This window comes from Colius striatus, chromosome 1, assembly GCF_028858725.1.
Source record: "Colius striatus isolate bColStr4 chromosome 1, bColStr4.1.hap1, whole genome shotgun sequence".
NCBI classification, from domain to species: domain Eukaryota; kingdom Metazoa; phylum Chordata; class Aves; order Coliiformes; family Coliidae; genus Colius; species Colius striatus.
In genome coordinates, this window is record NC_084759.1 from 160,770,689 (window position 1) to 160,796,730 (window position 26,042).

At 34.9% G+C, this 26,042-nt stretch overlaps 1 protein-coding gene across 1 annotated transcript; it reads left to right on the forward strand.

Moving 5' to 3' along the window:
* On the forward strand, positions 1 to 23,899 carry EPYC (epiphycan). Its single transcript, XM_061991685.1, has 7 exons — positions 1 to 63; positions 2,147 to 2,327; positions 16,123 to 16,276; positions 18,656 to 18,814; positions 20,289 to 20,491; positions 21,923 to 22,018; positions 23,609 to 23,899. The coding sequence occupies exons 2-7, from the start codon at positions 2,160 to 2,162 to the stop codon at positions 23,777 to 23,779; spliced, it is 951 nt and encodes a 316-aa protein (XP_061847669.1). The 5' UTR covers positions 1 to 63; positions 2,147 to 2,159; the 3' UTR covers positions 23,780 to 23,899.
* The last annotated feature ends 2,143 nt before the right edge of the window (positions 23,900 to 26,042 follow it).

The following is a 26,042-nucleotide window of genomic DNA, read 5'->3' on the forward strand; positions in this document are numbered from 1 at the left end:
GTCTAATACCACTGGCTCTGCATTCTGAGTAACACATCCCACTTGAGAGATTGGAAGCTAAAGGTAAGTTTTGATATTTCTCTATTAGAACGCTTAGTTTGATTTTAACACTGGAAATATTTTGATAGTATTTGTTTTATTTTATTGCACATAATACTGATTCAAAGACTGCAGATTGAGAAGACTATTTATTTTTCCCTGGATATATCTTATTTCCTTCCTCTGAGAGGAGTACATAATCAAAATATTTGATCTTACAGCTACTGCAGATGCCAATGTCATTACAGTGTGTTCCAGTATATTACACGTAAGGGAAGTAGATAGACATGCAAACTCTGCAAGTTACTGCAGATACTATAGTCATAAGTATTTTGTTTTTCCACAGATGTTATATTAATTATATTTACAAAATTAAATTATTATCAAGCCCTGTATGCTTTAGAAATCTTTTCTTTCTAGGCAATGTGAAATGGAAACAATTTTATGTAATGAGTATTTTTTTATTTAAGAATTGTTTATTCAGAGGAAAAATTACACCTTTTATATTAATATTACATTTTGGGTTAATATATCACATACTTTACACCGAATCTTTTGGGAAAGTGACATGCAAAAGAAAAACAAGACTAAAAACAGTCCTGTCAAAAATAAGCAATAGAAAACTTAGACACAAAACCCCAAAGCTCCAGTATACTTCAGTTTAATTACAGAGATTGGCTGCATTGATGTTTTTTCAGATTTGGGGGTCTTTTTGGTTTTGGGTTTTTTTGTTGTTTTTGTTGGGTTTTTTTAACATAGCAGATTACCTTTACTGATATTGGAAACTAACACTGAAAGATACAATTCAACTACATATTCTCAAAGACAAGAACAAGTGACTCTGGCTTCTGCCAGCAGCAGCTGAAAAGTCTTTTTGAATAAAGTAAATGAAGGAAAAATGAATACCTTGTGTTGCTAACCATCCCCAGAGGAACTTCATATTCCCATGCCTAAACTAGCTTCATAAAGGCTTCTTTTCATGAAGCTAAAATTCAGCTTGCTGCCCAGCACACACATTCAAAAAAAATTCATGCATTTCTTAAACTTAATTTATTTTAAGCAATTACAGTTTAAAAAAAAAATGAACTATTTAAATATGTATATTATGGCAGCACATCAGGAGTACAATTTATTAGACTTATGCACTGTTCATTATCACTGTGCTTTTGGTGAAATTAGTGGGAACTTTAGCAAGATTAAGGTATAAAAATGCTGAATAGAGTCTTCTGTCAGGCATCTTATACATTAAAAGTGATTATTTCACTTAAAAGGAACAGGGAATGCATAAACACTAATACTCAAGTCTAGCAAGAATTTTCTACTGTTTTACTAAAATATGGAATTTTTAAATGAGGGATAATTTGATTTTACCATTCTATTATCTGAGGAGAACAGGTGACTATATCATGTTATAATTTCTCACTACTTTAAAGATGGTGTTGACTGAATAATGAAGGAATGCAGAGTCCTGTCACTTTTAGGGCTATGGAGGACACAGACCTTTTCAGAAGTGATGGTCCAAACATGCTACACAATACAACCAATTAAAATTCTATTCTGACAAAATGATGACTGGGTGAAAAGTGTTTTGATTATTCTCATCCAGAGACAACTAATGTAGAGGTCCAAATGTTTTCCATTTTTTTTAATAGTGGAGTTCAAAGACAAAATTACATTATTGTACATTTCAAAAGATTATTTCTAGTGAGAGATGTAAATAATATAATAATTTAACTTTTGGCTAATTTTTCCAAGTCTCTTTTCTAATGATGTAGTGGAAATAGAAGTTAGAGGAAAGGTAAAAAAAAAGAATATACATTTTTCACCTTTTCATTTACTTTCTCATTGATTACAATTATTTTTATACCAATTAAACTCAATAGATCTCTCTTGAATGATTTAAAAGTTAGTATGGCCAAATCAGTCTGCATAAATTCTCAAATTCAGGGAGTCTTCATGAAGCAAAAGGAATAAACCATTGAGTCATTATTAATAAATACGATATGAATCAGAAATAGTGTTGTATATATACATTTTTATATTAATTTTTCTTAGGTTCCTTGCAAATACTAGTTATCTACATTTTTTCCATTTTCTTCTCTTTTAGAAAAGAAAGCAGAATGCAGAATTTTGTAAATTTTTTTCTGGGGTTTTTTATCTTCAAGTCTGTTGGAGCTGCATCCATCACTGATACTGTAATTTATGATTCTGAGTTCTATGACATACCACTTGGAGAGCTGCCTCAGCCATTTGTCTATGATGAAAATGAGCAGTCTGATCAACTAAAGGTAATCAGATCATCATTCATTCTACCTTTCCAAAGTACACAAATGCAGTGGCTATTGATGAGTTTTCGTTAGCTCTGAAAACATTTATCAAACAAATCTACTCATGTAATTGCTATTGCCTTGGGTTGATCAAGAGTTTTATGTAATAATAACTTCTGTGGTTCATTCACATTTTTGCTAACTACAAATGTAGCTAAAATACTTCATGCTTATCATTTTTTTGTGTGTTAATCTTTGAGAGCTAGCGAAAGATACTATGCTTCCCTCAGTTGTCCTTGCATTGCCACAAATTCTGCTGGAGATTGTCCTTATCATTTATCTGTAAGGATGAGACATGAAGGCAGTTAGATAAGATATCTATCAGTCCCCATTAAAGCAGGTTGTAAAATGCTGTTTTCTGAGATTATTTCTTACGTAATAATTATATTCAATAAACTAGTTCAGGCTTTCAATTTCTGTCAGGAAAGTGGGTAGAAGGAATTTGAAAAGGAATGCACTTGAATTGAAAAACAGGAAAGAATGATTACTGAAGAAAAAAATGTTGAAATTCTGATATAGTATGATATAGTAACATGTTTTGCCGGCATAGGTAAGAGTCTCCATTTGTTGACCTAAATACCTCTTTTGACTTCTACATTTACCTACAGTATTACTATATTTCCCTACAGTAATATTGTATTTCCCTACAGTATTAGAGGCTACATTAATTTTAATCTCGCTATGCTTGCTTAGACATGACCACAACTTCCCTGATGGTGACAAATGCACTGTGTGATTCAGTATTGAGTGCTACAGAAGTTGCATAAAAACCACAATACACATAATAACATTGGGTTTTTACTGTTACACATAGTGTTTTAGTACTTTTTCACATAACAATACATAAATCATGAAAATATGCTCATTTGAATGATTCATGATTGCAGTAGAAGGCGTAGGAAGTAGTCTTTAAGCAATGTGAGATTGAAATTGGATAGCAGCCTTGAAATCAAAGGATAGAAATAATTCAAGAATAAATATCTTGCCAAAGTGAAGAACTAAAGAAACAAAAATTGTCTCAAAGTTTGCACTAAGATTAGAATCTTACAGTTTGGAGGAAGTAAATTTTCTTATCTAAGAAGGGCTGAGAAGAACTTTTCTTAAGAAACTTCTTAAGAAATTACTTTGCCTTTGGCCTGCTCGACTGTGTCACAGAGATCCAAAGCTCTTTACATACTCATGAACTTGAGCTTTCTTCCCTGATTAAGTCGTCCTTTTTAAACACTAGATACATGTGTTCTTTCTGTTCCTAGAGAAACAACTTCCTTCCCAGAAATGGGAAAGGCTATTTCAATATGTGTCTCACCACAGAGATTTTCTCATTTGAACGATAGTAACACGCTGAATGGTAGGTGAGACTCTCCTGTGCTGTTATCTCTCTGTGAGATCATATGACACTGAAGCATGCAGTGGCTACTTTCCAAGTTCCGAAGTGAAGAAAAAGACAAGACAAAGTGCCTGTGGTTCAAGGAAATTCAGGATGATCAATATTGCACCCAACTGGAAAAGATATAAAAGACCCTATCACAGCTTACTTTTTTTAGGGAAGCACGGAATAAGCAGAGTCTCGTAATTTGCTTTTCCAGAGAAGGATAGTCTCCCACCACTGAGCTCTTCAGACAGTCTTAAAATTCACCAAGTGAAGGTCATCCATCATAGTAGTTGGAAGGAATGTTACTCTGCATATGGATGGACCTCCCTGTGTAAACATTTTTTTCCTAAATATCCAGCCAAAATATTTTTTGGCTTTCATTCCTTTTACCATGTACCACTCAAAAGAAACCTAAGCATTCACAGTTCCCCTAAACCCAGGAGAGTTGAGAGTGGTCAGTCCTGCAGAAATCAAGCAGCTTTTGTAGACATACAGATCAGTCTTGCAAGTCATGTTGCAGACACTGAATATTATTGATGTCACTCAAGTTTTAAAAAGAACACATTTGATTTCTTGATTGTGGTTATGACTTTCCTCCTTACAACCACGTTATCGTAAAGATGAGAGCTACACAGGTGACTCTGTGTGTAAAACCCAATATTTATTCAAGCTCACAAGTTAGTTTTTATTATGCATAGCCCAATTGATGTGCAAACAGTAGACCTTCATTAGATCTATCCTGTGTACAGTAACTCTTTAGGGCCCAATTTAAGGCATTAATTTCCTTTTAGAGAACTCTGAAATATATCTTTAGTCTTCTGAGTGGAGGGGAAAAAAATAGTACTTTCTGTTGTTGCTGCCTTCAATTTCAGATTTTAAAATTCATTTATGTGTAAAGATAAATCATTCTCTTTAACACATTTTCAGACTCAATGGAGAAATGCAGACTCTATCAAGGTTGTGCATCTAACTGACTTCTAGGATTTCAGGTGTGGTCAGTGTTTTACTCATGTCAATTTCAATGAGAATTAGGCACCTGTCCACCTTAAGGAATTGAAGTAAAACCCTGTGTCTGTAATTCCTTCCTAGAATGTTATCTATTGGGTACTGTAACCACTCATTTGATGTGTAACCACTAAAGTGAGGAAAGATCTAGAGGTAGTTATGCAGGGCTTCTTGCCATTCATTCTATCCATCTAAAATTATGCATTGCATTTCAAGATCATCCTCCAAGACAAGTATGAATCATTCTCTAAAGATCTATTGTAGTGAGTTGACCTTGTCTGACTACCAGACGTCCATCAGGCCACCTACTCACTCCTTATCCTCAGAGATAAGGAGTTTCTCCCCTCAGAGGGGGAGAAATTAAGATGAAAAACTAACGAGTTGTCATAAAAACAATTTAAGGAAGAAAAGAAAAGGTTGTGTAAAAAAGCAAAACCATGTAAAAGGACTTGTTCTCTACTTCCCATCAGCAAGTGATGTACAAACACTTCCCGAGAAATAGTGCCTCAACACATATAGTGGTTGCTACAGAAGGCAATAATGAAGACTGGGCCCTGCTTCTCTTCTCTTAGATTTTACTCCTGATCATGATGCTCATATGGAATGAAATCCTCTTTTGGTCAATTTGTGTCAGTTGTCCTAGCTATATCCCATCCCAACCACCTGCCCACCATCAGCCTATCAGCCTTGATGCTATGTGAACATTGCTCAGCAGTAAGCAAAGCACTGGTGTGTTATCAACACTGTTCTAGCTAAAAGTACAGCGCTATGAGGGCTGCTATGGGGTCCATCCCTGTAAGACCAAATACATCTATCTTTCTCAAATAACTTTAGATGGATCCCAGACACCTGTCTTGGGATTAGCATCAAAATAATAATAATATAATATAATAATAATAATATTAAAGAGGAACTGAATTTGAACTCATGACTTCTTGTCTACTTCTCATACTCTGAAAGTATTTTTCCTTGTCAAGTATCTGTGCCAAAGATGAAGTGTATGATTTTATATACACACACACTTCATTTGCTTGCAAACAATTTTCTGAAAATGTTTTATCTAGACAGTGGCAGTTGATATTTTTACAGTTGAAATTTGTCTAAACCTATTACCAAGTAAGAAATCCCAAGATCCTAAAGGAGAAAGAGATTATAAAGGAATGTGTTTGTAAGATAGTGTATAAACTTTGTCTTCTAAGACAGATAGTTACAACAATATAAACATGGGCTGCTGTATCGCTCCTTCTTTTCACAGAAAGTTTCATTATTATTCTCAATGACTATTTTTATCACAATAGAATCCAGAGGCTTCAGTCAAGACTGGGTCTTCATTGTCCCAGCTTCTCTACAAACATACAAAGACAGATTTCCTTCTTCAAAATGGATATAATCAAGTCAGACTGTCAAAGACGTTCTTGTGTAAGCTCACTGGTAAAACAGAAGGCTGATAGTTTTTCTTTCTTTGAAATTAAAGCTTTGTTTGGACAGTATATGAGAAAAACAGATTGTGAAGAAAGATTTATATGAATGTTGGCTACTAATGTCTAACAAAATCACATTGCTTATTTTTGACTACAATGCCTATTAAACATAACCAGTCCATTTTCCTTCAGGCAAGAAAGCTATGTTAGAAAAATAAGAAGTGAAAATATAAAGGTATCTCAAAAATATTTTGATCAATAAGACAAACTGCAAAGCAAGGGAGCTACCCAAGTACCAAATAAGAAGCCAAACAAGACAGTTGAACACTCTCAGTGTGTCAGTGTTTATGTATATGAAAGAGTTGAGCTGAAAAGTGAGATCCACAAAATAATCAGAGATAAGCACTGTAAAAACCTGTATTTGAATCTACATTAGTTTCTTGCATTTGAATCAAATTAATAAGATATTTAGGTGCCTTCACAAAGCACAGGATCAAATAATCATAGAAATATTGTGGTTGGAAAAGACCTTTATGATCATCAAGTCCAACCACCAACCTAACACTGCCAAGCCCGTCACTAAATGATGTCTCTCAGAACCTCATCTATGTGTCTTTTGAATATCTCCAGGGATGATGACTCAACCACCTCCCTGGGCAGCCTGTGCCAATGTTTAATCACCGTCTCAGTGAAAAAATTAATTCTAATCTCCAATCTAAACCTCTCCTGGTACAACTTGAGTCCATTTCCTCTTGTCTTATTATTCATTACTGGGGAGAAGAAACTGACCCCCACCTCACCAGAGTCTCCTTTCAGGTAGTTGTAGGGAGTGACCTTGTTTCCCCTCAGCCTCCTTTTCTCCAGCATCAGTTCCCTTAGTAGCTCTTCAGAAGGCTTGTTCTCCAGACCCTTCATCAGCTTTGTTGCCCATCCCTGGACAGGCTCTAGCACCTCAATGCCTTTCTTGCACTGAGGGGCCCAAATCTGGATGCAGTATTTGAGGTGCAACCTCATCATCACAGAGTTCAAGGGGACAATTACTTCCTTGGTCCTGCTGTGTACGCTATTTCTGATACAAGTCAGGATGTCATTGGCCTTCTTGGCCTTCTTGGCCATGTTTTTTTAAAAACTATGAATTGGTACAAGGAATGTGAGAGTCAGATAACTGCACAGTGTATAAGACACCTAAATTTATCATTTGAAGCTTTATCCCTGAATAGGAAATTTTCTATTTTTTCAAAAAAGCTTTGACTACAGCTCTTACAGTCACTGGACTGTTCATAACTTATACAATATGCCTCTGTACAGATGCAAATGATGAACGTTTCTGTGGATTAAAAAGCAGTCACAAAATATCTGAGTGGTTTAAAGTATTTTGTCATATAGCAAAAACAAACACCACAGACATAAAGGAAGGATGTTAGTACCTTATTTCTAGTATAGGAATCCAAGACGAGCTCGTCTCACCCACTTAGCTATCTGACATATTATAAAGACTAAGTGTACTGGCTAAGACATTGTAAAGCATCTAAAATTCTGATACTGGGTGCACCATTAGTTACCTCTGTCTCAACAGAACAGAGTAACTACATCCTTCCTCTTGCCTCAGACTGGGTGAGATTCTCTTAAGTAGCTGTGCTGTTCAGAAAACACCTAAACTGGTCCATCTAGGGCTCATTAATTAAGAGTAACTATTACCATATTTGAAATTTCTGTGAAAGTGGTGCCAGTTGAAACTCTACAGTGAGACTGCAGACACTTTTTACAGAAGATGCTTTCTACCTCAGTTTCCTTGGTCACTTAAACTTCCCTCTCTACTACTCAACTTCCAGTTTTGTGACTTCTTCCAGAAAGCAGAGTGCACCATCCTTGGTGATGTGGGATATGAAAAAAGGATACAGATATTTTAGAAAATTACTCTAAACTCCTAAATTGTAACTATGGCCATATATTTTTTTTTTCTGAACATCATTAAGTTAAATAACATGTACATTTCTATCTCATTTAAAAATCATATTAGATAAGAATCATTTTAGAGTAAATCAAAATAGAATTCCGAGAATCTTTTACCATATAGCTCAGAGGCGAGAGTGTTATATATCTGTTCTGAGTCTGCTCTGAGTCATTTCTGTCCCTGTTCACATTTAGCTATTATCTAATACATGATACATTAATAATCTTTTGAAAAATGTCCCAGGTCTCAGTTCCTTTCATATTAGCCTACATAATCATGTTTCTTTTGCCATGTTCTCTTTCTCCTGCCATGATTTTGCCTCTTTGGATGTATTTTTTGAGGTTTTTTGATGTGTCAGTCTCAACTTTTTTGCTTGGATGAATGAAGAACCAGCTGAAGTGAAATGGAATAAAGCAGTTGTGCAAATTTGGTAGATGGGTTTTGTGGATTACACAGGTTCAGGAATGCCTAATTTCCTACACAATTAGCTTTAAATGTGAGACACGTAGCAGATAGCTCAATAAATTCTTTGGAATATGCACAACTGTAAAGTACTAATGAAATTTCTGTCTGAATCCTTAGCTGCACGATATGTATCAGACATCAGAGTTATCTAAGTAAAAATTCATTGAACTTCCTTTTGTAGATTCCTCACTGCAACTTAAGATCTTATAAGATGCTTAAAGACCTGGTGACTTCCACCAGTGTCAGCAGAGCTGTTGTTTTTAATGACTTGTACTATCTCTGTTTTGTTCTGTTTAAAAAAAAAACAAACAAAAAAGGTGCAGAAATTCTATTGCAGTAATTGTAAATATTTCATAGCAACACAATCCCTATTGTGACATCACATAAATCCAGGGACTGAAAGTTTACTTTGAATGTTGTTTCTTAATAGTGGTTTTGGCTCTGGTTTTCTTTATGGGCCATCTAAGCTTAAACCAGTTTCCCATGTTCTGCTTTTCAGCTTACACTCCTGACTTTGCTCTTATTCATAGAAGGGGAAGTAGTAGCTGGGGATAAAATAGCTGGACTATCCATCCTGAACAAGATCTTGAGAAGGAGAGCAGGTCTGATATCAGATTTCAGCCTTGATGTGTGGTAAAAGTATAGTCTCTTTCACAGCCAAAGGAAGACTGACAGGCACCTCAGAGAGCTGACTCATGACATATTTGTGCTGAATCTCCCTCAGAAGATAATTTTTTCTACACTGCCTGCACCAGGAGTGGAAGGAGACTAAGCTGCTAAATAAGCCACTTAAATTCAATGTCTGAATATAACTGGAGTGAATCTAGTCCTTTTTGTTCATGTTTCTAAAGCTATTTGGCTGAAGTTTGAATTCAAAGCAAGCACAATCCATTTAGGAAAACCCAGGCTGGTGAACAAAGCATTTTCAGCTCCAGTAATACCATGTCTGCCTGGACTGCATGAAGAAATATGCTTGAGAACCTTTCTTTACAGTGAGCTCTGGAAGTCCAGCTGTGGTAGCTCCTTACCACATATCTGTGGACTGAAAATGTTTCTGGTAGATACTCTGGTTATTAGAGTGATACTTTGCCTGGCTGTGCATATCTGTTTCGTGTCTTGGATTAGCAGGAACTCCTGTGGAAATCTTAAATAGCTGGGAGCAGTTTTCAGTCCTTTTGTGCTTTGTAATAGTGCAAAGAGCTCTGTTCTGATTTCTAAACTTGGCAAAGAAAAACATCTGTTGTAGGCTAACTTAGTTATTACATAACCCTCAAAGCAGAATGTTAGAAATAAAATCTGTAATTTCAAATACAGTGCTGGAACGAGACTTTGACTTCATTTGTACTCATGAAAATACAGATTATTTACATTTACATTTAATTTCTTCATTCTTAGACAAGAGAATTAGTAAGTAATTTCTCTGTGACAATGCTGTGCAACATAGATGTTTTTACTCAGCTAAAATCAGATATGACATCGATACACCTGCTTTTGAGGCAAAAATTTTTAGGTTTTTCTGTGGTCAAGGTGCTAAAAAGACTACTTATCTTAGACTAATTTATAGAACCTCAGAGTTTACATATATTTTCAAGACAGAAGCCACAGATACTGTTTTCTACAGAACTGAATAACAACTCTAGAGCTCTGTGACTTAAATATTAAGATCAATCAGACTGTAGGGAATGTTATGCCTGTAAGTGTGTGTAAGACTCATCAGAAACAGTAAAATAATTTAAAACAATTAAAAGACTTAAAAGATTAAAAGAACTGACTGCATTGATAATGGACATAGCATCTGACTGCACCACTTCCATAAAACCATTTCTAGAAGTAAAACTGAGGAACATGTTGTTTGTGCCAAAATCAAACGTCCTGCATCATGATAACATTGCAGCACAGATGACTTCTTGGTGAAGACCCTTCATCCTACCACAAATAGACAGGAAATAGATTTATAGTCTATGATATCCACCTTTCCTTTCCATGTTAGCCATCATGAAATCACATTCCCAAGTAGGAGAAGATAATGGATAGCAACCTGGTGTAAGATTTATGGATGCTGGAGTATCCAAGACTCTGAGAAAAAAGACTATCCTATAGCCCTGGACCTCAGAAGTAACAACGCTATGTACCAGTACAGACTGGCAATTGATCAGCTGGAAGTCCTGGTTGATAATAAAGTGAATGTGAGACAGCAATGTGCCCTCATGGCCAAGAAAGCCAATGGTGTCCTGGGATACATCAAGAAGTGTGTGGTCAGCATGTGAAGGGAGGTTCTGCGCCCCCTCTACTCTGCCCTGGTGAGGCCTCATCTGGAGTACTGTATCCAATTCTGGGCTCCTTAGCTCAAGAGGGACAGAGAACTTCTGGACAGAGTCCAGCACAGGGCCACCAAGATGATCAGGAGACTGGAGAATCTTCCTTATGCGGAAAGGCTGTGAGATATTAGGCTGTTCAGCCTGGAGAAGAGGAAACTGAGGGGGGATCTCATTAATATTTATAATTATATAAATGGTGGGTGCCAGAAGGTTAGGGCATTTCTTTTTTTTCTATTGTATCTAGTGACAGGACAAGGGGTAATGGTATGAAGCTGGAACACAAAAAGTTCCATTTAAACATAAGAAAAAACTATTTCACTGTGAAGGTGAAGGAGCCCTGACACAGGCTGCCCAGGGAGGGTGTGAAGTCTCATTCTCTGGAGGTTTTCACAACTCTCCTGGATACGTTCCTGTGTGACTTGATCTAGGTGGACCTGCTTTGGACTAGATGATCCCTCAAGGTCCCTTCCAACTCCTACCATTTGTGATTCTGTGATTCTATGATTCTATAACAGCTGGTTAGTCTTAGATAAGATAAAAAACTGTCCAAAGTTTAGTTTTTAATGCTTGTCAGAAAGAAACCTAGAGGTATTAAAAGGACCCAGTAACTTTTGTCCCTTGTCTTCTATGTTGAACATAGGTGATTCAGGTCAGAGCATTCGGGCATATATATTTAGATATGATGGAATCTCTGGGTTTAAATGTTTTATTAGATACAAACAGTTTACACAGAAATTTTGTAACAGAAAACAACAATTTGTCTGAGCTGCATAATTTACAAAGTGGTTATTGCGCTAACATTTAATAGATCACAGACCTACTTAAGATAGAACAATAGGAGAAAAGAAGATTTTATGTGCAAAATTCAAGAAGAAGAAAGTATGAGCCACTTTTGGAAAGGAAAACAAACCAAAAAACCTCTACCATAATTAGACATTTTCTTGTAAGCTTTTGGTAGTTTCAGAAAGCTATGGGGGAAACTAGTTCTTTTTGATGGGTCAGTGTGTGGTAAAACAGTTGATAACGTCTCTTTTTAAGTTCTGAACTTTTTTGTGTGTATTTAAGTATATTTTTGAAGCACTGAAACAGGACACATTTCAGATTTTCCTGTGGATTTAAATCTGCTACATGTAATATATCTACTTTGATCCTAAAAGATGTAGACATAAAACAATAGACAAAACATCTGCCACTGGAATTACATCACCTCAGAAAAAACATGTGGCTTCTAGCCTTGCTGTTTACTGCTTTAAATCTATTTTCTGCATTTTAGTTCTTTTCATATGTTATTTGGGTTCATAATCCTCATATAGGTTACTCTTATCTGCATTTCTATTCTGTTCCACCCCTACTGACTCTAAGACCATAGATATCCTTTCATCTTACTTTTTTTTTTTTTTCACCACTCAGCCTCCTGAGACGCTTCAAATTAAACCTTTTAATTTGTCTCATCTCCTTTTTGGCCAATGGCAAGAGACAGATAATTAAAGAGCTCACCCTAAAAGAAACATCTGTGGTCAGTGGCTGGAGCTGCTTTTCAGAAGTTTCATCTCATTCACTCCTGACTGTGAAAAGATGTTAGCATAGACTCAGTGTCAAGCTTATGGATGACTGAAGTTGCAAGTGGATTTTTACCAATTGTATTTTGTTGCTCATTGATATGTTCAGATTTCTATGTGCTTGACTTTTGTAACTTCCTGGTCTGAAAGTGCTTCTAAACTGGTCAACCACAATAAGCATTTTTTTTGTAAATGTAGTGACATTGGATAAATTCAGGAGAGGGAAAGACACATATTCCATGTAGTCTTATGAGAGACATCTGTCTCCTTTGTCATGTGGCTAGTACTCTGCACTGATATTGCCTAAACCTCTTGATTAATTCCAAAATATATTTGGTTAACTATCAACCACACAGTTAGATGGCTGAAGGGAGGTGATGTGATCCCTTTTCAGTGTTTCCTTAGGCCATATATTAAATCTGTCTTGGAAGGCTGATTAGAACTTGAAGGCTTGGAAATGTCTGCAAAGAAAAACATGCTTTATTGTATTTCTCTACAATATTCTTGCCATTTTGTGTTTTTTCATAAATAATATTATTTAGAGTAGCAAAAGAAATACAATCCCCACTCTCACAGCCCCCCAAAACCCTATGGAGAATAATATCATTAAGTGATATAGAATTATTTCTATTTCAATTATTTAGTAAAGTACATATTGCCAAAAATAAACAAACATCTGGAGGATGAAGGATCACTCTGTACGGCACATAGTCCAAGAAACATCTCTGTCTTGTTACAGTCTTGCATGATTTATCAAATATGTAAAGGATAGAAAGCTGCATGGATCAGATGACTAATAATGAAAATCAGACCCTATGTTACTGGTTCAAGTTCAATCTATATACAGCAAGCAAATACTGGTCATGCCCTGGGTCTGATATATAATACACATGTATCACTGAACTGCTACTCCATTACCAGTGTAGAAAAGGTAAGATCATCAAATTCACTGTAGTAACTGGTATTTTTTATGGCAGTCACAACTGGTGCAAGAGACTAAATAGATAATGCTAACTGCTGGGAATAGTTTATCTAGAACTCAGATTTAGCATGTTGGTAAGTAATCTATCGTGAAGCTTTCGACTGTGCATCCTCAAAACCAAAAAAACATCCTACAATAAGAGAGAGAACAGTTTAGAAATGGAATTACTAGAGTTTAATACTTCTGTTATGGTACTTAAGAACTACAGTGATTAATCAACTAAGAACACCTGAGAAGGCATAAGGCAAACCACAAACTTGAATCTAGTAAGATCTATAAAGCATGTCCTCAAATGTTCAGAGAAGTGTCAGTCTAGATGACTCAAATTCCATGACAAGTAAAAGGAATATTATCTTAGGTCTGAAGCCTATTTACAAACTGTATCTTCAAAAATGCTTTTCTCCAGAATGTTATTTTCAGTAGAACTCCCACAAAAGAGCTATACAAAGTTGCTAACAGGTCTCAAAATCTCTGGATTTTGTCACTGAGTTCAGGACACAGACTCTTATCTGATTTACCCAAAACTGGTCAAGTAGAGAGCATGTGTAAGCACTTTAGTGCACTACTACCCTGGGTCAATAAAAGTCTGGAATGCATCTCTCCCTTTAGACTTCCTCCATTCGGAGAACATCTGTCCCATTTCCTTTGTTCTCAAAGTCTTTTGATTTGTCCCCAAGTCCAATCCTGGTTAAGCTGTCTTACTGTTAGTGCTACAGATGGGAACATTGTGTATTTGTCTGCACAAACCAACGAGGTACATTCTTACTCTTACCCCAACAGGTTACTCAGTCATAGTTCAGCTCGAGTTCATTTTGCAAACTTGATGAGCAAAAAACCTATCTTGCAAGGTTGTGATCTGTAACTATATCAGGACATTTTTATCCCTACCTAGTAATAGTATTCATGTCTTATTGGAATCAAATTAAAGAATATGCAGGGTATCTGAATTGTGCTCAGTCAAAATCTGAGTCTGTGAGGTTCAGAGTGCTTCCTTTTTTTTCCATTTTTTCCTCATCCTTTGTCTTCATTGAAACTAACTGATGCAAAATATTTGATCCATGGACACTATATAACTTTTAAAAAATATATTTTTTCCAAAAAGTAGATTTTAAATGGTTATTTAGATGTTCTCAGGCAGTCCTGGATCATAACGTTTAATACTGCTAGTAATGATGTATAGCTCTATTGCAAGATCTAGACTCCATTATTAAGTGTAAAGTGTTTTCTTGTGGAATTGTGCTAAAAATATATTCACATACAAATGTATGTAGGTATTTATAGATAAATGTACATGTATATAAATATATTTAAAATCTTCCCTATCTAGGAGTAATACGACAAATACAAATCCACTTGTGGAATATTAAGAGATTTGAATAGGGATCAGAATATAGGAAAAACTTTTCTTGTGCTTGAGAATCAGATCTCGGATGTGGTGGTTCCTTTAAGTTGTATAGTCTACATAGAAAGCCTAATTTAAAAAGTCATGAATGCTTGTCCAGCCATGATACCTGTCTTTTAAAACTAGAATTTATGACCACTAGTGTGAGTGATTTCAACAACTGGTTCTGCATAGAGACAGCAAAACCAGTAGTACTTGGGCAATAATTTAAAAAAAAGATATTTGGTTAGATGAAAAACTCAGGTTTCAATAATTTTAATGGCTTAGTACTAGAAGACTGCAGTAGAGGAAGATCTTTATTAAAGCTTAATTTTAGACTTCATTGCCTTCACACTTGGATAAAGATTCTGTGACAATAATTCTACTTTTGGCCACTCCTTAGACAAAGAAGTGTCAACTGTAGCACAGGAGTACAGCACCCACAGAGGTGAGTGCATTACCTAACTTTTAACCAGTATCTCAGATATGTTATGCTGTATAAGAACACTATTTCATTGTCAGATATGTAAAAACTAGTGTGTTTTCAAAGGAAGCCATGGCATGATCAAACAATATTGCACATGGGGAAATGAAGATATAGTGATAAAGCAACTTGCAAAGGTCACACAGCTAGAGTGGATTCTTAGTGTCTGAGTGATTGCAGTAAACCATTTCGCCTCTTTACTGAGAGCCCTCTACAACAAACCTGGCAAGTCTGCAATACTCTTTCTATGAGGGGTGATAAAATGCAAGAAATTTGCTACATCTTAATTTTTATCTTGATGTTGTCATATAACAAAATCAACAGAACTCATCTTTGTAATTAAAGTTAACACAATAAAATTTACTGGTTTGACTAATTATGTTGAGTGGACAAGAAAAAATAAGTTTCTAGTTTCATGAAAGGATCTCTCAAATCTTATTGGATTTTTATAAATCAAGATTTTATCTAATACTTTTAATTTTTGGTGCTTCACAGCAGATTTTCATTCAAATTTTATCACAAATATAGCTTAAAGAAAGGTGGAGAAAACCATTTTGTTACTACATATTCTCGCTAATTAAGTGTACACATGTGCATATAACAGAGCATTTAAAACAGAGATAAAATGTATGTGAGCTTCATGAATTGTTTATGCATCATCAGAATTCATTATCACTGTCAGATAAAATGTAGCTCCAACTCAAAACCTCAGAACATATGTGACCTCTAGTGGGAGAATATGAATAACTTGTAGAGAAAGAGCTGCCAGTGGAAGTAATCAGTAACATTTCCTGTTCACTCTTAATTTTCCCTAGGCAGAGATTGGGACAGCACTACCTTCTATAATTCAAGAGAGTTATTCTTCTGCATCATTGACAGATGAACCTGAGGAGGAGGCATCAACGCCAAAATTGATTGATGGATCCTCAGCACAAGGATCTGGGGTTCTTGGACCTCAAACTCAAGATGGTTAGTAAGAAAGAGAAATGAGTCTTGTGTGTGTAATTTTGTTTTGAGTGAGCCTACTTTGCTTGCTTTTGAGCAGCTATAATAAATACATATACTATATTATATAATTATATAATTATATAATTATATAATTATATATTTTCTATATCTCTCTTACAGTAGGTATAGAGAGGTACAGTATGCATGTCTTGAATACTCTGAAGTCAGATAAGTGTCTAGTCAAAATATTCCCATACTATTTCACTCTGAAAATAACTGGACTCCCATAAAGGCTTTTCAAATAAAAATTTATTTTTACACTTAAATGCTTACAACTTTGCTAATTCTTATAAAAAGTTACCAGTAGTTTTTAATTGACTTACATTTGAGTTTAATTAAAAACTCCCTTTATTTTATAATGATTTATTCAATGATTTCTAGAAATGTGTTCATATGAAACATAATTCAAGAGTTTTTCACCATAAAAATTAGAAACCATGAAACTTAAGGAAAGTGAGGTATTAAAATTTTAGGGGAAACTGTTTTTCTGCTCTGTTCTTCTGAATAACTATAGTGAAAGAAGAATATTCTACATCTCACAGGGGAATTCAAATTTTAAAACAATACTATCCCTCTCCCACACAAACATTGTGATGTTAATAATCAGCATTTGTTAGTAGGTACTACAAACTCTTGTAATTGAATACTTCAGGATAACACTAGAGTTATCCACTGCTGAGATGAGTGTTTGTGTTGCAAGGTAAACAATGTACAAGAATAGGAAACTAAGACTTTTTGCTATACTTAACTGTAATTGCATGCCATAGAAGACAAATTAAATGGGAGGGAAAAAAGCTTCAAAAACTGTATGTTTAGTGTAGAGAAGTTAATCATATCTAGTCTTTTTTTAATGGATATTACTAGTGAGACTTTACCAGGGAAAAAAAAGCAAATAAACAAACAAACCATACAGATGTCAAAACAAATACAAATAGAAATAACACATTCCCAGGAAAGTCTGAAATAACCCACATGATTTTCTAAAATTCTGAAAGCTGTAGGAAAAAAAATGAAAATTAAACTAAAAACCATTTCACATAAATATTACATATTATAAATTCCATATTTGTCAACACTTCTGATCACTGAATGTGAATGAACTAGTTCATCAACTAAAGATATGCATAGGAGCCTCAAGGCTGTAACATATCAAATTAGGTTTTTTTGTTGTCTTCTTTTCAGTAACATTTTTTTTTTCAGGAACATAATTTCCTGTCAAATGCTGCTGCTGTTCTTGGCTTGGTACTGAATAGAAGAATACAAGACTCAGGAACATCAAGCCAATTAATTTTTCTTGTTGATATTTTTTTGAATCCTTCCCATAACTCTGTCCTTTTTCAGTTTACATCACCCACAGGTGACAAATACCACTCCCCCAAGATAAAAAATAGGACAGAAGGGGAAACTGTCTTCCTGTCCTGTGTTGCAATGTTTTGAAAAAATGTCAGTCATCTTAAACTCTACATTCATGTAGGGCTGGATTTGCTGAAATGGATCAAGATGTGACCATTTATTTTTCCCCTGTGTCAGGCTTGTTCCCTGTAGTTAACTTAAACTGTCCTGTGGAGGAAGCTAGGGAAAGTGTAAAATATCTCTTCAGAAATGTTACTCTGGATTGCTCAAGTAGAGATTCTCATATGGCATTCAAACAAACCAGTCAGTGCTGTAATTCTCACCAAATTTGAATGGTACCATCAAAAGGAACTTCTGAATTAATGATATTCATGTAGTTTTATGACTGAGGTGAAATGGTTTAATTTCTCATTTTCATAAGCTTCTAGCAACCAAATGTTTTGTTAACATGGTCTCCAAGTTACTTAGAATGATTGAGAAATTTTTCCTAATGCTGAATTTCTGAATCAGAAAGTATAATTAAAAAATATGCAAAAGTACTTCTACAGAGACATACAGGAAAAAATTAATTTCCCTACAAATTACTCAGAAGTACTGTTTACAGAACCAAACTAGGAAAAACATAACAAGTTTCAGTCATTAGCTGTTTTTCCTCCATCTAGATAGAAGTGTATACTTGCCAGCTTAGGGGAAAATTTATCTCTGGTTAGCTGCTGTTATATAATATTCTATTGTTATACTCTGATAAAAACTGTACCAGAACAAGTTAAATTACTTTCCAATTGCCTCATAAATCTAGTTTTAAGCAGAATGTAATCACTTTCTTTTTGCAATTATATGATGTGATGATCAAAACAGAATAGGAGAAAAATTATCATCTACAATATCTTATCATTATGTGCTTAGATGAACATTTCACTGTAGTAATTTACATACAATTTTTGTACTTTTTCGTAACAAATTATTTTCTTTTAAATTCTTTGGTAGGTCTTTCCACTTGTCTTTTATGCACATGCCTAGGAACAACAGTCTATTGTGATGACCACGAGCTTGTTGCCATTCCACCGTTGCCTAAGAAAACCACACATTTCTACTCACGCTACAATAGAATCAGGAAGATCAACAGAAATGACTTTGCTAACTTAAGTATGGATAATAGTATTGTTTCAATCCGCTTTAATTTCTATTATTTCTTGCTCATACAAGTGTAACACATAGTGATTCATTTTATGCAATGTTTGATGATAGTGAATTACACATAGATAGAAGTGGTTTACTACTTCCGAACTTCAAATGCAGATTCTCTGACAAATTTTTGAATTGTTATAAATAGCAATGTTCATCTGTCTTTTTGCTGTTACTTTCAATCAGCTTTAGAAGGGTGACAAAAACTCCAAACTAGAAACATTGGTAGAATATTAGAAACTACTGTTTTCTTAAACAAGACAACTTCTCAGCTAGACATTCAAATGTTTGCAAAGTATCGGTGTGAAAACAATTCTACATTTAAAGTATACGTTCAATAGTTCCCTCCAGAATCACCCAGAAAAATATTCAGTAAATAAAAACTGGTAATCCAAAATAAGTTGTGGCCTGAAACCAGTCAAAACTGATGTTTTAGGAAGTTTATCTTTTCACATTTCTGATTGATATTCTCAAAGATACTTGATTTTTTTAGTAAATATTAAGAATCTGTTTAGGGATAAGGATTGCTATACACTCACCAGCTTAAGTATCAAACCACATTCTTTGATCTTTGGTTTAAATGTAATTTTGTGTACCTAATGCTTATTGATTTCATGAGGAGAAGTATTGAATCATTGCCAAGAGAGGATACGACAATAATTCAGGAGAGAGCAAAGGTCCTCTATGAAAGAAAATTGTAAGGATTTGGTTTGCTCAAACCAAGATGAAATTTGGGAATGAACACAATTGATACGTAGAAAAACAAGGAGAACAAATACTGAGAAGAGAGACATTTATTTAGGCCAAAATATGCTGTTAGTATAAGAATAAAATAATACTATAATCATGAAAAACATTCTGGGTGGAAAATAAAAGTAAGCTGCAGAATACTGTAGTTAAAATTAATGCCTATTAATTAACTCAGACATGATTCTCTTTTGATAAAAATAAGTTTTTTTCTTTTTTTAATTGGAAAAAGTGTATTTTAGAAAAATATCGATATATCTAATTTCTCACACATAGCAAAATGTTGAAAATAAATAAACATGTGGAACAAGGTAGCAGAAAATATATTTATATCCCTTTAAATGCTACTTTTCCAAAATATAAGTATTTAAAAGAGTCCCAGAATACACAAAAAAAAATTAAATTATTAAGTTTTAAATCTTCCACTGAAATATGTATGAGGAATGACATAGGTGACTCTAAACAGGATGAGAATGAGGTATTGGTCCCCTTCCTTAGGAGAACTGTTCAAATAGAGATTATTCTATAATATACAGAGAGAGAGAAATGCCACATAGTGGGTCAGGAATGGATTTGATTCAAGACACTTCACTTGTAATTTAAACAACCCATTTGCCCTTTTGTTTAAAAAAAAAAAAAATCAGGAAGTACCTTCTTAATTGTTTGTTGCCTTTTATTTCTCTGACAGACAATTTAAAGAGGATTGACTTGACTGCAAACTTTATATCAGAGATCCATGAAGATGCCTTCTGGAGACTGCCCCAACTTGAGGAACTGGTGCTTCGTGATAATAGGATAAGGCAACTCCCTGAGTTACCATCAACTTTAACATTCATTGATGTTAGTAAGAACAGGCTTGGTCGCAAAGGAATACGTAATGAGGCATTTAAAGTAAGTCTGAGTTTGGTAGGAAAATCTTTTCTCTCCAAAGGATGGGATCAGAAGAACAGCTTAAGTGTCCCTCTAAAGCAGTAGAACTATTAAGATTATAGGTACCATGATTGTGCTGGCTAATAGGTAAATCAATAAAGATGCAGAAAGGTATATGAGGATTATCATCTGAAGACCACTTTTTATTCTTCTTCACAAAGATCTGCACAAGACATGTGATGGCAAACAATGTTTGTATTTATAAACCAACTACTCACATGACTTGCAAGTCTTCAGGAAGCTCACTGATGTTTCTGTACAACTAGGCAATAAAGAAGGGCAAAGCTATGGATGATGCTGCTTCAAACTTACTCTGCCATATATCCACATGGGAACTTGCTAGAGTATCAATTAAATGTATATGCTTTCTTTCCACTTTGAAAATCAGGGAAATTTGAACCTGAGAATGATCATCCTTCTTCCAGAATTTTGGTGGGGAAAAGCAACCGTGTGCTGCTCATAATTACATGTGAAATCTGAAGTCATTATAGAATACAGGCTAGCTTCATATGTTAGGCCTGGCTCACGTGAACTATTCAACTGCATGTAAGAAAGTAGTTGGAACCAGCCATCTCCGAATTCCTCCTTTGGAAGACAAGTTCTTCTTGAACTGACTAACAGAAATCAGATATTTTGTCCTAGTCCAACATAGGGCAGGTGTTGGGAATAAGAATGACGGGCAAAAAACAGTCTCCCAAATTGAAAGTCCAGTCTAACACCCTTTTCTTCTCGCACTCTCCTGATTTTAGCCATGATAGAGTCTCAGCTTTTAACTTCCATACTTGCCAGGAATCTTTATAATTAAAAGTCAAAGTTCTGTCAGTAATAATTAAACTAGGACACTGCACTCAAAGATGTAGCTAAGTACCATGATAACTTCAGGGGGGGGCGGGGGGGGGAAAGACGTCAAAATGAGAGTATTCTGCTCAAGTCTATAGATTTCTACTGTTATAATTACCAGATGAAGCTCCTTTCTCCACAAGGCCAAGGGAGAAAATTATTTACCTTTTCAAACGGAATGAGAAATTTATTTTTAGCAGAGACATTTCTTGTGAAGTTATAATTTGCTTCAAAAGCAATACGCTTCTGCAAACTTGAGTAAGCCTGTCACAAAAGCAAGAACATAGACAGAATATTAATCTTTTCTGCATAATGACTGAGAAAGGCAATATTGCACTTTAGAACAACATCACTGACAGTGTAACAGCAACAGTTCTCAGGCTGTGCAAAAGAGAGTTCATGACTATCTTTGAATTTCTGCCTTTTCAAGCACACCATTTTGAAACACAATGTGTTAGTATACAGCAGTACTCATTGCAGCGACAGATTTCCAACTTATTTGCTACAGATTTTTAAAAAACGTTTCCCTTGCCCTTTTCTTTCATCCTCTAGGATCTGCATGAACTACAGCATCTTTACATTACTGACAATAACTTGGATCATATTCCATTGCCACTCCCTGAAAGTCTCCAAGCTCTTCATCTTCAGGTAGGCTATAAATGTAATGTTCAAGTAGTAAAAGCTGGAAATGGTTACTATGGTAATATTTTGTTACTTCCATTTTTCCAAAATTGTATTTATTTGACTAACCAGACTATTGGAAACATAAAAGTAGCTAGTGAATGCAGTATTTGAAAGAAGTAAAATTTAGCTCAGCTAAGCATTAATATTTAAATTTTGTAATATATTTTAAACATAAAATTCTAGATTTAATATTGGTATAGATTAACGATAGGTTCATAGCTGTCAGGAGCAACATTAGCCTAAAAGACTTCAAAGACAGAAATCCTTCACACCACTCATACAAATCTTCCAACAGGAATACTTTTAGACATCCAAAGAAAGTTGCTTCTCATATTGTTTGTATCTGTACACAGTGCACTTCATTCTCCTAATAAAGATCATTCCAAGTTGCTCACATTTTTTCAAACTTTTCCATTTGACTATGTTGACATTTGACTATGTTGACTATGTTCCATCCATCATCTTTCTGTAATCTTTTTTTGGTTTTGCTTTTGAATTTGCTTTTACTTAAATCTTTTTTTTCCTGAATTCTTCAGATTTTTGCATCTCAGCTTCTTTCCCTTCATATTCTCTTGTACCAAGGCCGATCTTAGTTATCAAAAGTTATTTTAATTTATTATATAATACATCCAAAACCCTTTTACTAAATAAAATGATGTAACTTACATCTTTTGACCTCTATCTTTCAATAAATATAGAAATACTCTGTGTACTAGCTGACTATTTTTCACTTCATGTATCCATGTCTGTAAATTAAATATTGAGTAATATGTGCTACAGAACAAAGCTAATGAGATGGATTTTTTCCATACCACTTTCTGACTAGCAAGGAAATGAGGAATGTAAAAATTTTCAGATGGCCCTTCTTTTAAGAGATGACCTTCATAGTCTCAATTTCCAGCTAATTTTTTGTTTTGTTTATTTTTATTTATTTATCATTAATTACAATATTTTTAGAATATTATATTCTAGCAATTCACTGTTGAAAATTATTCACTTAAAAGCTCATTGAAGATAAGGTATAAAAGAGGATTTTAAATCAAAGGAGTAAAACCCAAAGTATTCAATTTCTCTGTACATATACAGATGCAGGTTAAGGTAATATGAGAGGTCTTAGGGGAAAAAAATTGTCACAGATCAAATTGCAGATTTGTGTCCTTTCAGACTGAGGTATATCAAGCTGTTAGAATGATAATTATGATTCTATGATTTTTAGACTGGTCTATGCTGGTTCCCACTTGTGTTAATAAGACTCTTCACTATGATCCTGAAAATTAAAATGTTCTATACTTCTACTATGTTTCTCCTGGAAAGCCTGCCTCTGTTACATGGGTTTTTATTATTTTATTTGGTTTTGAAGCTTTGCATGGTTCAAGACAATTTCCTCACACTTAGAAGATTTCTCTGTTGACATATTGGAGCCACAAACTGGTCTCTTGGGTTCAAACAAGTGTGTTTCTAAGCACTGAAAATGCACCCATAAATTCTTCTTCAAAGTGCAAGATTTAACATTCGAGCAGCTGTTTTGATAGCTTTTTTTTTAATTGTTTTTAGAACAACAATATTCAAGAGATGCATGAAGACACTTTCTGCAAAATGAAAGACTTTACCTATGTGCGTAAGGCTCTTGAGGACATCAGATTGGATGGTAATCCCATCAACCTGAGTAAAACACCATATGCATACATGTGTCTACCCCGTTTGCCCATTGGAAACCTCATCTAAGCTCTGACAGAAGCCAATACTATTGTTATTAACTCACTGCTACACAAAGCAAGATGTATTTTTTCAATTCTCATTAACTTGGGAAATATTTCTATTAATAATAAAAATGATTACTGAGATACAAAGAAGAATATGGAATGCTAAAAGACAACTCCATTATCTACCCAACTGTAAGCAGTATAATAATATCAGGAAAAATATTTTACTACAAAAACTGTACTGAACACAATAAAATATCAATGTAAATGACAAATTTTATGCTCAATTATTCTGATATAATGCATTAGTTTTAAAGAATTTTCTATATTAAAATCTAACTATTACACAATAAATAAAGTACAAAAATAAAATATGTGTATACAATAGCATATTTATCTTCTTTTAATTTAATTAAATATTTTTCTCTCTGAGACACATTCATTTTTCTACTTCTTTCCCTAAAAGCCTCTTCATTAACAGACTGGATTGATAAACCAAGGCCAATTGTATGAGGTTTAAGAAAGTCAAGTGATGGGTCCTGCACTTGAACCACAACAACCCCATTCAACACTACAGGCTTGGGGATGTGTGATTGGAAAACTTCTTGGTCAAAAAGGACCTGGGTGTGTTGGTTGCCAGATGCTGAATATGAGCCAACCATGTGTCCAGACAGCCGAGAAGGCCAATGGCATCCTGGCTTGTAGCACAATGTGGCCAGTGGGACCAGAAAAGTAATCATTGTCCTGTACTCGGCTCTGGTGAGGCCACATCTGTGTCCAGTTCTGGGCCCCTCACTACAAGGACATTGAGGTGTGGAGTGTGTCCAGAGACAGGCAATGAAGTTGGTGAAGGGTCTAGAGAACAGGTCTTATGAAAAGCGTCTGAGTGAGCTGAAGATGTTTAGTCTGAAGAAGAGGAGGCTGAGAAGAGACATGATCACTCCTACAACTACCTGAAAGGAGGTTGTAGTGAGGTGGGAGTCAGTCTCTTCTCTCAAGTAACAGGTGATAGAACAAGAGGAAATGGTTTCATATTGCGCCAGGGGAGGTTTAAACTAGATACAGGTTGGTACAGGCTGCCCAGGGAGGTGGCTGAGTTACCATCCCTGGAGATATTCAAAGGAGGAGTAGGTGTGGTGCTGAAGGACGTGGTTTAGGGGTGGACATGGAAGTGCTGGGTTAACGGCTGAAAGATTTTAACAATCTTTTCCAATCTAAGCAATTCAGTGATCCTGTGATTTTGGACAAGTACTAGCAATATTTCAAAACTCATATTTCATTTAGCAAATAAAATCTTTCCTTGAATGAATAATGAAATATAGAGATTAAACTTGTATGAGATCACCCCCCAAAAAGTACATATTTATACATTTGCAATACCAATTAGTCTTCATAATGTTGATGGGGTCCAAAGTTGCCTTCTGTATCTTTGCTAAACTTGCCAGTCAGATTATCTGGACAAAAAAACATTGTGTAAAATAGTCTATTTTAGAAATATTGAACTTTATTCTGCATAGGAAGTGGAAAAAACCTCTTTCTTTATGTATTTACAGTCACACAAAATATTACTGGGCAACATAGAAAGGATTAGAATTCAGAGACTCAAGTCACAAATATTCTCGCAGACCCATAGCTCAGTTTCCAATTATTTCAAACAATGTCCCTGATTTTTTTCTAGACATTAAAGATTAATCTTTCTTCGTATAGTTTAACAACTTTCTTCCCTTTGTACGGAAGATTTAACACATTTTTCTAGGGTGAAAGTCCCTAGGAAAGATCTAACAGATACAATACAGGTATTTGCTCCTTCTGTTCTCCAATGACAAGCAGCATATAACACTGGCACATCTTCAGTGCTAAAGCTTTGATGAAAGACTTCAGCCAAAAAATCCCAATAAAACATAACAAAACCTTCCACTTACACAAGCTGATGTTTGTTTAATGCCAAAGTTCCCTTTCCTCCAACTGAACATGCATACTTATTTAAAACCTAAGTACTAAATTTCTGTTAGGCCAGGAAGTAGAAACTCTGTCTTCATCCTCACTGTTATTTTCTAGAAGAAAATACATAGGGAACATTAACAGCAGGTTTGTACAACACAGCTTCAGCCTACCTAAAATCAGAGTTGAAGAAATACAGTGGGCTACAATGACCAGAACTTTGCTAACTTGGCAGTCATACTTGAAATCTGGATAGCAACAAAAACCGTAACCCAAATATAGCAGCTGGACACTTTTTCAGTTTCAAATATTTTTGCCTTTGTTTTCAGACACAAATACAGAAT

What these genes read in the sequence shown, in the direction of transcription:
- EPYC (XM_061991685.1), top strand. Translation starts at nt 2,160, where the DNA reads ATGCAGAATTTTGTAAATTTTTTTCTGGGGTTTTTTATCTTCAAGTCT. An exon ending in TACGTAATGAGGCATTTAAA is followed by an intron (nt 20,492 to 21,922) that starts GTAAGTCTGAGT and finishes TTCATCCTCTAG; the next exon opens with GATCTGCATGAACTACAGCA. An exon ending in TCCAAGCTCTTCATCTTCAG is followed by an intron (nt 22,019 to 23,608) that starts GTAGGCTATAAA and finishes AATTGTTTTTAG; the next exon opens with AACAACAATATTCAAGAGAT.